This window comes from Panicum virgatum, chromosome 1N (genome assembly GCF_016808335.1).
Source record: "Panicum virgatum strain AP13 chromosome 1N, P.virgatum_v5, whole genome shotgun sequence".
NCBI lineage: Eukaryota > Viridiplantae > Streptophyta > Magnoliopsida > Poales > Poaceae > Panicum > Panicum virgatum.
This window is the reverse complement of record NC_053145.1, coordinates 1206087-1220496: the sequence shown is the minus strand read 5'-3', so window position 1 is coordinate 1220496 and position 14410 is coordinate 1206087. Positions and strand designations below refer to the sequence as shown.

General features: G+C 40.0%; 2 protein-coding genes across 2 annotated transcripts; one reads left to right on the top strand and one right to left on the bottom strand.

Moving 5' to 3' along the window:
- Positions 1-7310: 7310 nt before the first annotated feature.
- On the top strand, positions 7311-9612 carry LOC120654429 (transcription factor ILR3-like). The gene is made up of 5 exons (XM_039931960.1): positions 7311-7543; positions 7977-8039; positions 8384-8464; positions 8565-8727; positions 9085-9612. The coding sequence occupies exons 1-5, from the start codon at positions 7527-7529 to the stop codon at positions 9376-9378; spliced, it is 618 nt and encodes a 205-aa protein (XP_039787894.1). The 5' UTR covers positions 7311-7526; the 3' UTR covers positions 9379-9612.
- A 257-nt stretch (positions 9613-9869) lies between these two features.
- Positions 9870-13422, bottom strand: LOC120654428 (dehydrogenase/reductase SDR family member FEY-like). The gene is made up of 8 exons (XM_039931959.1): positions 12955-13422; positions 12178-12298; positions 11656-11773; positions 11405-11541; positions 11126-11221; positions 10877-10969; positions 10524-10596; positions 9870-10432 (listed from the first exon to the last, which is right to left on the bottom strand). Exons 1-8 carry the CDS (start codon positions 13248-13250, stop codon positions 10170-10172), a joined length of 1197 nt encoding a protein of 398 aa, XP_039787893.1. The 5' UTR covers positions 13251-13422; the 3' UTR covers positions 9870-10169.
- Between the last annotated feature and the right edge of the window lie 988 nt (positions 13423-14410).

Genomic DNA, 14410 nt, shown 5'->3' with positions numbered 1-14410 from the left:
ACCTGTGGCACGGCAGTTGGGTTCCCAAGTGGGGAACTTGTCAATGTATGTATATATTTTTTGTATGATTGAAAATGCTAATTATCCATCAAACTCAAGAGTTGTCGTGGACCATAGGTTCCCTTTTCATACAAGTTGTAATAATACATGGTATATAACTTGTTAATGTATGTATATATTTTTTGTTGATTACAAATACTAATTATCTATCAAATTCAAGAGTTGTCGTGGACCATAGGTTTCCTTGTCGTACAAGTTCTAATAATGTGTAATATATATTTTGAACTGTCTATTATCGTGATGCTACTGTTTAAGTAGAATATTATTTAACTTTGTTATGTAGCAAAGCTTTATATTTTAAAGTTTTGAGTATTTTTTACTTCAAACTTTTATGCGGATGGATTGTAAAAGCATTTTGAATTTGGAATTATATTATATAATAAAGCTATAAATTTTGAAATTATGAGTAACTTTTGTATTGAATAATTTTTTATTGGAAGATGTTTTTGTGTCCATATTGTAGGTACGACAGATCATCTGCAAGCTTTTGTGCAAACGAATTGCGAAAGCATTTTGAATTAAAAATTTGCTATCTAATGAAACATCTTAAGAGTGTCATGCCATTGTGGCGTGCCAGCCTGTCACGCCGCGTGCCACATAGGCAAATTAGGTAAAAATGAAAAACGTGCAAAAAACAAGAATGACAAATTTGTAGATGTCATCATAAGAGTGCGAATCGGATGGATGCCATCCGTTATAATGATAAATATGTAAAAACCCCTCTCGGCGTTGCCTTCGCCGCCCCCATTGCCTTAGTCGGCCACGGCTACCGTCACTGTCGGTCCAATGAAGAAGACGACCGTGAAGAATGTTGGTCAGAGCAGTGAGATCTACTCTGGTTCTGTCCGGGTCAGCCGCAGTGGCATCAAGTCTGGATCTGTCCGGGTGAGTCGTCGATCTCCCCTCTTTTTGAACTTGCTCTCATATTTGAACTTGCTTGGTTGAGGCCAATCAGTTATGTTTGGATGCTAGATTTACCTCAATCGTAACTTTATTTTTTGGCTCTTCTCATATTTTAAAGTGCAGGGTTTCCTCTTTTATTGTTTATCGGTGGAACAAGCAAACCACCGACAGAGAACAACTGGCAGAGACGATGGCATTTGTTATATTACAAAAGGTTAGTTAGCAGCCTTTGTCATTGCGTGTATATATGATTATATATCTGCAAGAGGTCAGATGGCATGATCTTGACACAGGTTTATCTGCAATCGAGCGTGTTTCCATGTCGGTCTAATTGTTTGTGGTATAAGCCAAGAGCTTCTAGTTCAGATGAAACCTAAGAATAGTTTATTTTGTGTTTGACCTCTGAATAAAAGTCAAGGGAACATGTAGGAGTAGATGCATTGAATTGTATGGAGTTGGTAACGAGGTTCTTTATACTTTTTGCACTGGGCTGTTCATAGTTAATCACGTTCCTAAATTTATCTTTTTTTTAAAAAAAAAGATCAGCAATGTTATCACTAGAAACATCAGCTCCCGTTTTAATTTGTTCTAGAGATTGTATAATTGTCATGCTCACGGAGCAGAAACCATTTGATGCGATTAACAATTATCTAGATTGTTTTTTTTTTTTTTGAACCAGTGAAAGGTCAGAAGTCCAAACCTTTCCTTTAATTTTTTTTAGGAAGATCAGGTAAAAGGTTGCTTGCTGAAGCAACCAAGATGGCTTGCTTGCAATTCAAGGACTATTGCAATGGACTTTCGGTGCTTGAAGAACTGTGGACGGGCAAATGTTCCAGCTCTATTCAAATGATAAACAAAATGAATGAACTTCAAAGTCAGAAGTCTTGAGTAATTGATACACGCTTCTTGCTGATTGACCAAAACAAATTAATTTTTAAGCTTATGAATGAAATGCGTACATCACAATATAAAATCCATGAATATTTTCAATGTTCAAATGATGTGTTATGGTCTGTGAAAGCCGACCCACCATTTGCAAAATTTAAACAACAAGAGCTTCAAGGTAAAAAGGTTCAAAATGGACTGCCAATTAAAAAGTAGAACATGAATGAGCGTATGGCGATATGTAAAATAGTATAAGACCAGATTTGCATTGCCATGAGCAGCGCTTGAACTGCACTCAGGCTCCGTCTTTAGGAGCAACAAGATCTATGAGCAGCCATCTTGTTCTAGTGCTGCACAAGTCAGTTTCAGGTTATTGGATCACAAGACCAAAAGGCATGCTTCACGACTACTCAGAAAATAAAAAAGGCATGCTTTGTAGCTGACCAACTCACGACGGTAAAATGGCGGTTACTTATCACCATTTGGCCTCAAGAAAGCTGCACTTGTTGTTAACCTTTAGGTAAAATCCCTGCTTTTTAACCATCCGATGCATATTTATTTCCCACTCAACAAATAATTTCCGGCCTCCTTTCTAATATTTTAATGAGTGACCACCCATAGATTTGCAAAAGTCATCATCATCATATCAAAGGGCTGTGTGCAAAACACCACTGCAAAAAGATGTTTTTTTAGGATATGGTTAAAAAGTAGCATGATTTTTTAGGGTCAGCCACATCACTGTTGCCATGTAGGGATGAGGTATACATGGAGTTTATTTTTATGTGCATTTAATTAATATACATCTCTGTGGTGGTGTGTTCTCTTTTTGTGCTCATTAGGAGGTGAGATGGTGGCGTCTTTTGCTTGGCATCCAGGGATTAGCTTTCTTTAATCTCATGATGAGCATTGGATCAGAAGCAACGGCTCACAGCATGTCAACCATTTGTGTAGGCATAAAATATGGAGGCGGTGGAGGTGGTGGAATCCACTTGTTGTTAGGGCTTGAGAGGCAGAGATATCAGAGGATTACAAATCTTCTTGGTCACTTCACAATCTACTGTACCTATGCTTTTATTTTCTTGATTTCCTATAAACTAAAATGTATGGACTGCCTTCAAAGTGTGACAGTTACTTTATGAAATATTACATCTAGAATTCCATTGTATGATTCTGAAGAAAAAAAAGCTACTTGTGTATATTTACATCTCTGTCCGCATTTTTCCTATAAGGCACTGTGCCACAGATAGAGCCTCATAAGCTTAGTACGCAGTTCAAGAAAAATATTTAGGAAATTAAAGCACTCAATCTACATAGAATATTAGATATAGCTCTTCATTAGTGGACACTCTTTTTATCAATTCAGAATAAAAGTTTTTTTTTGCGATGACGAGACGTAATTAGGCAGTGATGATGGATGGTGCATCTAGTGTGAGTAGTACCCCAACAATAGGTACATTTCAAGGTGTTTGCAAGCCCTTGCACTCTTGTAGTTGGTGATAAAAAGGAGGGGAATCCATCAGTTCCATTCCATATTTCCATCCATCCATAGAACATTTGTTTTGTGGAATTGGAGGGGTATAAAGCAGAGGCATGCAGAAAAGGGAATCTGCATACAGCACTTGGACTGACGGCAATTTCTTGAGGGTGAGTGGAGCTGGATGCCAATCAGCCTCTGTGGTCTCTCATCTCAGTGTGTGCAGTGCTTGAAGACATGCATCAAGTGGAGGTGCAAACATATTTGGTTGGAAGAACGAAAGTCCAAGGCCAGGAAGTTGCTCGCATTTTTACCAGCCGAATAATCATGGCTCCCAGCAGATTAGGCCCCAGTGCTGCTGCCATTCTCTGAGGATGGTATAGATTGTGTATGCTGAAGGCCTAAGCATCTTCAAGTGTAAATTCAAACCATATCAGTATATCATCCAAATTTTTATATTCACCCATGGTTTATGCTTGTGCTCTTTGTGGACCCAACAAATATAGGCATATATAATATAGGTGATTCTAGAAGCAATCTCAATGGATAAGCAAAATGAAGAATTCCTCGAGAGTTGAATAGCAAGATCACATTTTGTGTATAACTATTTTAAAAAAATTCAAATCACTGTATGGAATGCACAAAATACTGAACATATGATCACTGTTAGAAAAGTCAGCTCTGTTTTTTGTGCTAGTCTGATGACCTGCAAGGGCATCTGTTCCCTCGGAAAGAAAGGGGGGAAGTGTAAAATTAAGGGCATCAGGTGGTTTGCATGTCATGTCAGACCTGATTTGGCCCACTGCAAGAAGTAGCAGCCCAAAAAGCAACCGAAGATAATGGGCTCTTTTTTTGAAAAGAAAGATATTGGGCTCTGGTAAATAGCCCAACGAAGTTCAGGAAAGGGAGGGGATGAAATCCATCATTAGACAGGGGTTAGGACCAGCCCCCCACGGGATATCACTGTCAAGGCGGTTTTTTTATTTTTATATTTTTCAATTTCGTTTTTTACAAAAATATATTTTTGTTTTCGAAATTTGCAGGAATATACCCAGCCGCCCCGCTGTCGGGCGGCAGGGGTTTTTCTGCAAAAAGTTTCGTGGAAAATTTGCGCCTGGGTCCCTGGAGGACCGGTCGCCCGGCAGCGGGGCGGCCGCCTCCTCCTCCGCTATATAAGGGTTTGGCTGCCACCCCACCCCTCATTTGCCTCACTAAAAATCCAGAAAAAAGAAAGAGAGGAGGGAGGGAGGGAGGCGAAGCCCTGCCGGATTTTCGAGCCGGCGACTGCAGGTAACCAAAATTCTTCTACGCTTTACAAATAGATTATGTTGTAATTATTTTTGTTGACACAGTAGATTAGCAATCAGTTTAATATCATTATTGTGTGACCAGATATGTCGAGCAAGTTTTGTTTTCAAGTTCATTATGGTGACATATCTGTCCACACAATAATGATATTAAATTGATTGTTAATCTACTGTGTCAACAAAAATAATTACAACATAATCTATTTGTAAAGCGTAGAAGAATTTTGGTTACCTGCAGTCGCCGGCTCGAAAATCCGACAGGGCTTCGCCTCTCTCCCTCCCTCCCTTTCTTTTCTTGGTTTCTGGAATTTTAATGATGCAAATGAGGGGTGGGGGGACCAGCCAACCCTTATATAAGGGTGGGGAGCCGGTCACCCGCTGGCGGGCGGCCAGGACCCGCCGCCCCACTGCCGGGCGGCTTGGGGGGCCGGCCGCACCTCTGCCGGGCGACCGGTCCACCAAGGGCTGGCGCGCAAATTTTCCACGAAAATTTTTGCAGAAAAACCCCTGCCGCCCCGCAGCAGGGCGACCGGATGCCGACCGCCCGGTAGCCGGGCGGCCGGAGTATATTCCTGTAAATTTCAAAAACAAAAATATATTTTTGTAAAAAATAATATTGAAAAATATAAAAATAAAAAAACTTCCACTGTCAAGTCTGTGAAAGTCTGCTGCCTGTGTGCTGGCCACATGGCCAATCCTCGTGGCTGCTGCAACTTCTGTGGAGTTACCAACTTTAATTACATTTAGTTTATATTTATAAAATTTCCACAAAAATATAAATGGATACAGCATACAAGCATCTACCATCATGCAAAATTTGAGATGCAACTGAAATTTGTACAATGAGAAACAAAAAAGAGAAATCAGCCTATAAATAGTAGCGCGTTACGGGTCTGTGATGAACAGTTGAACCCGCAACTATTTAAGTGCAAGTTTCTTTTTTTTGTTTTTTCTTGCACAAATTTTTATTCAATCTCAAACTTTGCATGATAGTAGATGCTTATATGCTCTATCCATTCATATTTTTGAATAATTTTTTATGCATAAATTTAAATGTAATTAAAATTGGTAACAGTTAACACCCTAATGGACGGTAACCCCGGATACGTTCTCAACTTCTGTGTCCGATAGTGTAGTTTATCTTACCCATATCCGTCCGGAGCGCGTGTTTCTTCCACATGCAGAGTCAAAAGTAGTAAGTCACGTTACTTTCCTATTTTACAATTTTTACATTACTCTCTATATATGAGAAAGTATAAAGTGTTAACTTAGTACTTATTATACTTCTACAACATGTTTTTCTCTTTTTTGATATAACTATCAACAGATAGTCTGAGATAAGCATACAAATCTGAACCAATATTATTTAGAATCAAGCCAAGCTTGGACCTAGCTCGCGAGCTCCAAGATCCGATATTGCAGTATTCGATGAAGCTCGAGTATTTCAATTTTGTGTGGCATGTGCATGCACCCTGATACCCTTATTAATTAAATTTTCAACCATTCAAAGCTAATATAATATAGCTGGTGGCGAGTCTTGCATTAGCTAGCCAGCTACTGTGTTGCACAAGCTAAAATAGGTACAAAATAATACTTCCTCTATTAAATTTTGATAGTTTTATTTCATCTTGGTATGGAGATTAAAGAAAAATCTTGTTTATTATCTCGTTAATTACGACTATTCGTTTTCGATGTTATCGTATACTTACACTGATATTTTTTTTCAAGAGAAATCACTTTGCACGGGATTCAAATGACCATCCGTACTATTCCCAAGATATCAATTTGTATGCAACTATCAAAACAGAATAATTCAATTTTCGAGATAGGACTATCAAAAGAAAATAGAGGGGATAAAGTTAAATATTCAAATATGCTTCTCTTTCCATTTATTTATCAAACTAAATTTGTTTTTTAGGTCAATCCCATTGTATAGTTTCATTGCACTATTAAGAAGACTATGAACTTGGTAACCGAACCAGATGAGTGGTATGAGATGAAACTTCTCTCACATCTATAAAACTCTCCCTTATCTCTCCTCGTTGTGATCCTGCCATGTCATCAAATTTGTTGATGTGGTATAACATTTAATGCCATGAAAATTGTACTACGTGTCTTCCTATCTACAATCAATATTGTTGTGTTGTGGTTTTTATAAAAGTTAAGAATTTGTTTGGAACATAGGAATGCAAAATAGAGGAACGGGGAAGAATGCAGGAATGATATGGAGTAAAACGTGGAAAACTAGAAAATTTCAAAACACGGGAATGGAAAGTTTAGGTCGTTTAGATCGTAGGAAAATATGAAACCTTCGCAAATGCTAACGAACTAATTAAACTAGGTTTACATGCTAAGACATAAGTTTATATATTTCTTTCTGAAATATCCTCCTTCTTTCTTCCTTTCTTTCTTCCATAATAATCATATCACTTCTCATCCATTTCTAATTATTCTTATTCTTATTTCTAAAGCTCCCATGTGTTACTATTCAAATTGACGAGATTTTAGGCTGACTGCACCGATTCGGCATTTTATGAAGGAACAAAAACTTTTCTTAAAGATGGAAATCAGTATTTCTCCGTTTCAAACACCTAAACCAGGAAACTTTCTTAATAAATCTTTTTATTTAATTTTTCTGTTACAATACTTCGTACCAAACATGCTTAGATCAAGCTCGGCTCGGGATCCTCCAGCTTTAGCTGGCAGGCTCGCTCGAGCTCGGCTCATTGACCGGCTCCCGCTCAGGCTCAGCCGCTCAGGTTCATCTCCTCCCTCTGTTTTTCTCAAAGCTGACAAAAAAAAACTTTCCCTTCTCTCGGACTCCCTCCTCCCCGGCGGCGACGATTGGGCGAGCGGCGGCGCCATTTGTCCTGTCTTCGCCCAGCCCTTTGCCGGCGATGAGCGCATCCTCCATGTATGCCCGCCCCTTCTCTTCCTTCTGCTGTGCGAGACAGAGCACCCCAAACCCTAACAAAACTATTTGTATTCGGATCTGAATCCAGTTACAGTATATTACCTACTAACTTCGATTCCGTTTGCATGAATTATCGGGTGTGCATGTGTGCACCCATGTTCTGTGCTGGGTCCGCCCCTGTTGCTAGGGATCCTTGAAGCAATCAGCGTTTGTGTGCTAGCTGGGATAGGCTGTTCCGATGTTCATCCTGCATTATATAATATATGGAAAGGATTTGTATAATTATGAACATAGATGTTTGTTTTCTATCTTTCAACTGAAATATAAGCAGCAGAATCTTTTATCAGATACTTGAGTAGCTGCACTGCACTTGCACATGTTCTGTTTATATTTTCTGTTGCTGTATTCTATACTTAATTTGCAATTGTGGCAGACTTGGGATTGATGGATTCAGTGTAGATGCTTGTGGCTTTGAGCAATCTAATTTAGGGAAAAGGTATGGCTTCATACCCTTACCCTTATTTCTGATTTTCAAGTATTTTTTGTATTTAGCTGAATTCTGGTAAGTGTATCATTTTCTTTAATGCGTGTGGATGTATTTGGGCCTCTTGCCCTTCCACTTCATTGGTTCAATTCTCCAACTGGGTAACTCGAGACTTTAGGGTTTATAACAAGCATGCAAATCTTGCCAGATACTCACCCAATAGCATAATGCTACAACTTTTTTTTTTATTTCTTAATTCTTATGCTTGCCAGTGTTATAACTACCACTACCAACATAGCATCTGATTAGTATTTTTTTATCCGCTTGTTTAACATAACTACTTCGATTTTGTGCAGGCCTAGAGATGAACCATCTTCATCTGGTCCGAAATCCAAAGCTTGTCGTGAAAAAATGAGGAGGGACAGGCTGAATGACAGGTACCGTGAAAGTGAAACTACACCTCTCAGCCATAGTTCTAGAAGAAAGGGTGTGCATACTTGCATATAACTAGTTCTGATCTATTATTTTGACCTGCAGATTTCTGGAATTAAGTTCGGTTATGAATCCTGGTAAGCAAGCTAAGTTGGATAAAGCAAATATCTTAAGTGATGCAACCCGTATGTTGGCACAACTTAGAGGTGAGGCAGAAAAGCTTAAAGAATCAAATGAGAAGCTGCGAGAGAATATCAAGGACCTGAAGGTACCTCATACAGCTGATGCTTCTTAAAAATATTCCTCTGGATTTCAGAACATTTGATGCCCTCCGCATTCTTCATGTCTTTTAAAATTGTGTTGTGTGGTGAAAATGCATGATATTTTTGTTGTTCTGCTTATACATACTATTGCTTGGTCCAAGCAGGCAAACTTGTTCTACTAAGTCCTGCCCATTTTGTTTATCCTGCAGCCATTGCTTGGTCCATGAATTAAGTTTCTAGATATGCTATAATTAATATGCAAGTTCAGTTATCACTGGTTTGACCTTCCATACCTCTATATAGAGCCTACGAGCCAACCAATCTGTACGTTTCAATTACAAAATCATATATTGTTTTTCCAGGAGGAGAAGAATGAGCTCCGAGAAGAGAAAGTGAGACTGAAGGCAGAAAAGGAGAGGCTGGAGCAGCAAGTTAAAGCAATGAGTGCACCTCCTACAGGATATGTTTCCCATGTCCCTCATCCAGCCGCATACCATCCTGCTGCTTTTGCTCCATTTGTACCACCACAGCAGGCTCCAACCAATAAAAGCGCTCCAATCCCCGCAGCGTTCCCTGGGATGGCGATGTGGCAGTGGCTGCCTCCGACTGTGGTGGACACAACTCAAGATCCGAAGCTCTGGCCACCAAATGCTTAGCTGCATCTAGTGCATAATGCTGACTCATGGTGCTGTCTCATCCATTGGCGGCAAATCAGAGTGTCTGTAGATCCCTGGAGAGGAAAGAAGTCTTCAACTCCGGTCATGATTTTGCTGTTACTGTTATTTCCAGCAGTTATAAACACTTGTTCCATTGAAGGGTGATGCCTGTAATTAATATGGATCTTAACCCTCTTAGTTGCAAATATTCCATTGCGACCTTGTCTCGTCTCACCATCTGCGAGCATGATCTCCTAAAGCTGTCTGTCTGATCTTTGTTTTCTAAGGTTCCGACTTGAGCGTCAGCAATTTTTGTATTTGCGTGCTAGTTCTCGTCAGAGTTAGCGTGTGAGCACAGAGCTCACGCACAGCGGAATAAAAATAATGTGATAAGATAAACCATTTCTGGATCTCAGCTTATGCACATACAGCTGATCCAGAAAATATGTTTGCACTAGGAATGAGCTCACCGGCAAAAAAAAAAAAAGCTCTGCAAAGGGAAGAACAACTCTTAATATGCATCTCTTTAGCACTATCATTGATAAGTGATCACAAATAATAGGGGGAGTCTATTTCTACAACTGTTTACAATATCCAATTTGCTCAAAAGAAAAAACTCCCGTGACCTCAAACTAGAGCAAACTTGCATAACTGTTGACAAACTCAGTTTTCTTTTCCCGCTTCCTCTGTTTTCCCCCTCCAAATTCAGGATCAGAATGATATAACAAAGGCGCTCTAATCAAGAACAGGAACAAACCACCACTTCTCGATTTGGATCTATGTGATATCTGCTATGCCTCATGTTGTCCATAACGGCACTGAACGGATTCCCCAGCGATGAGCTTTTCCAGGGCATCTGGCGGAAGGCCAATCATCTCAAGTGTTTTCTCCCAAACCAACTGCGAAGTTTCAAGGTTGTGTGCCTCTTCAGATGCATTCATTGGATTACAATCGTATGAAATGCAAGCGCAAACAGGCCAGTCTTCAGACTTCAGCATCTCACAGTATTCCAGAACTTGGGGGTCAGATGCTGCAAATATTGTACTCCTAGAACCTGAATTGCATAGAGATGTAATATTTGTGTTATCAGAAGATGCACAGGTTGTTAAATGATAAACTACGGCAACAGAATTTCAATACTTTACCTTCTTGAGCATCAAATATGAAGTAGGGAATCAAATGATAGGCAGCTACAACAACCTTAGGAAGATCTCTTGCCTGTGTCATGTGATGAGCACCAACTTTTAGCGAACAAACAGACAAAAGGAAAGAAGAATGGGTTGATACGTTGTACATGTGAACCACTTATCCCGCAATATATGCACCTTTTAATTAAGGTGTTTCTTCATCTGTCATTGTGTTCAATTAATCATAAGGGTTAACTTCCAACCCTTTATATATTTCTCAAAACGTGAATGTTAGGTAGCAGACATGTTATAAAAATTCACCTCGAGAAATAGAACAAATGATTAGAGAAAAAAATGGAAATGGAACTCACAACATTCGTGTCGACAATCCCAGGAGAAGCGCAAATAACGTTGATGCCAGCTTCTGCAGGGATTCTCTTATGAAGCATGCTGCTAAATTTTATCTGAGAGTGAAACAAAGAATAGTTCAGACCTAACTAACATGAAATAGCACACATGCATGTATAGGTTAGTGTATTGTTCCAATAGAACAGAAGAAAAAACAATTGAAAAATAAAAGGGAACAGCATTTTAGTAGCAATCTATGACAAATATGGTACCTGTGCCAACTTGCTATTTGAATATCCCAGCCAACTTCTATATTTCCGCTTTCTCAAGTTCATATCCTCAGCATCAACAAAGCCTACAGTGTGCATCTGTAATTGGGGACATCCATGTCAGATGCTGCTAATTGTCAAAATAAAAACTGTACAATTGCAACATACTTGATTCCAAATCGACATCAGAATGCAAAATCTTTGGACTTGGAAAAATAGTTGATTGCATTCATGGTAGAAAATTGCACACTAGAGCAGAATTGGTGAGAGAACAGAACTCACAATTGAATTGACATTAACAATTCTGCTGGGAGAACCTCGGAGAAGGGAAGGTATAAGCAACATCGCCAGTAATGCAGGTGCAAGATGGTTTACTTGCATGTGCTCTTCGTGACCATCCTTTGAAAAACGCTGTGGCTCTACATGAAAGCGAAAGAGTTGATTACCTCTAGTACAACTTAAATACAGCATCTCTGCTTAAACAAACCCTAGAAGGTCAACACCCAAAGGATTGGGTTTGTAATTAAGCAGACCTCCTATAGCGAAGATTCCAGCATTGTTGATCAACACGTGTAGAGGTGCCATACGAGCATTCCAAGCGTCAGCAAATTTGACAACCGAATCGAGGGAAAGCAGGTCAAGCTCCATTACCTTAAAGAGTAATGTTTAAGAAATATCAAATACCTTGCAGATAAGTATAGAAAAAATACCTTGCAGATAAACCAAATAAAAAATTATGCCTAGCAAAGTTATAAATGTGCATTCATTAATCAACAATAAAGATATGCATATCTTGTGATTGATTATAGATGTCCAGTGTGAGCATAGATATAGAAGCGTAACTAATTTTTTTCAATTGGGCAGCATAAGTGGTTAAGCGCATACATCTTAAACCAACAAAATCAGAAGCTCAAATTTATGTTACATCAGATTGAAAAAAGAATAGTAATATGCCTTGCACGCAACAATCAGGGTACACAGTACAAAATATACTTAGCATGTTAAAAGCCCTCATGCATCAACCAGGACCATCTAGCAAGCATATTGAAAATTACCTCAGCATTTAGTGGAGTTCCTGTTTCTGAACTTTCATTCTGCCATTTCTGAATCAACTCTTGTGCCACCTTGGGTCTCCTAACTGCCATCACGACGTGTGCCCCAGCCTGTGTGAGTTGTCTGTTATAATGATGAAGGTAAAAGGATCCAGATTAGTATCATCTTCAGAGCAAGATGCAAGCTTCTCACAGTGGAGCCTGCTTGCTGATCTATAGTTTCGTACAGAGACAACTTCACTTCAAAATTCCCACTGATTAAAGGAAAATGTGAGCTGGCAAGAAGACTGGTTTCTCCAATATACAATGGAGGCGAGTAAACAGAGACATCTTGGAGTTGATATATTGTTTTTTCCATAATTGACTGATTAGATCAAAACAAAGTTTTGAATCAACACAACAGAACATTTTAAGCTACTAAAAATGAGGAGACATGTATATGTATATACTAAAAATAGTATACTTCAATTAATTTTTTGTTGGCACAGAAGTCAATTTTCACGTGAACGGAAAGACATCGTGCATCGAGCCGTGCCGTGGATGCTTGTTTTCCGTATACATCAACGAATAGGCAAAAATGTTACTTTTGTTTTATAGCCTCTCTCTCCTTGTTATATCAGCAAAAGGACTGAGAAAGACACACTAAACAGGATCTGCTCTTGAATACGTTATTATCCATTCGAATTGAAGAAACAGCCCTACAATCCTGCAGGCAGCAGGCAAACCGCAATGGTCGGATAAAAGATCCAGCAACACGAAGAAGAGGAAGGAAAGAGAGACCTTGCGATCTCGAGTCCGATGCCGCTGGTGGCGCCGGTGACGATGATGGAGACGCCCTCGAGCGGGGGCAGCTCGAGCGGGTTGGCGAGGTGGCTGGCGGCGATGCGCTGGAAGAAGAACTCCCCGACGATGGCCATCCAGCCGCGGCCCCACTCGAGCCACCCCAGCGCCTCCCTCTTCCCCCTCGGCTCCCCCGCCCCATCCTTGCCGTTGGCGGCGGCCTCCTCCCCGGCTGAGGGGGCGCCCTCGCCACCGTCCTCCGCCGACGCGCGGCGGTGGCGCAGGTCGCCGGCCATGTGGGAGGAGGAGGGAAGAGACACGAATCGAATCTTTCAGGAGGGAGGAGGCCGCGCCGGCGTCGTGTGGACTGTGGACTGGTGGTGGTGGTTTACTGTGCAGTGGTGGGTGGAGCGAGATGGCGATCTGCGCTGCCGCGACGGACACGAGACGGCGACCCCAGCTGTGGCGTTCTTGTCGGACCTGCCTCCCTCGTGTCGTCCATGGAGGATTATTAAATTCTCCTAACATCATCAATCCAGGCTCCGCTGGCACTGTTACTGTACGCACCTACCCACACGACATTTGTCGAATTTTCCCCCCACCGTGGCAACTCCATTATGTTTGCTAGATCCAAAGATTTGTCGAATTAATGTTGCCAACACGACAACACTGATACCCAATCGAATTTACTACTCCCTCCGTCCAAAAAAAAAAATACAATTCTATGTTCAAATTTTGTCCCACAAAAAATACAACTTTGACTAAGCAACCATAAAAGACAGGAGTTTTCAAAAACTTCTCATACAAAAGACAAATTGATGTCTAGATTTTTCTTACAAAAGACAAGAAACAATTTGGTAATTTGCACCTAGCCTTGATTTACGTATTCAGTCCTAGAATTACATTTATTTTGGGATGGAGGGAGTAGCACCGAACCTGATGTTGGTATCTATCACGCTCAACTTAATTTAGTCCAAGCTGCAGTTTTGATTAGCTGAAAATATAGTGTGGCCATATAGCAGGTGAAATGGTGCTAAAAGCATGCGGAAAAATGACGTCATTTAGGGAACAATAATGGAGATGCACCATGCACGCACGTGAGTTTCCTAGGCATCTTTCCTAGGCACTAATCCCTCGTATAGAAAATAGAAGATGTGTTAGAATAGTGATACAATCTCCAAATTATAATTTTAACTGCTTATTTTTATAAAAATATTTATTGAAAAATGATATCAGCATATTTTTATGAAAAATGCTTTGTAAAACAAATCTGTTTATATGGCTTTCACTTTTACAAACTCAATAACTTAGAATTTATATTTCTAATGTTTGATCCAAATCTTATGAAGAACGATATTTCCTTTTATATACGAAGGGAGTAATGTGATGTGCATACTTGCCGAATAATCAATTCACATGAATAATCGGCACTGTCCCGTCGGATAAAACCTAGTAT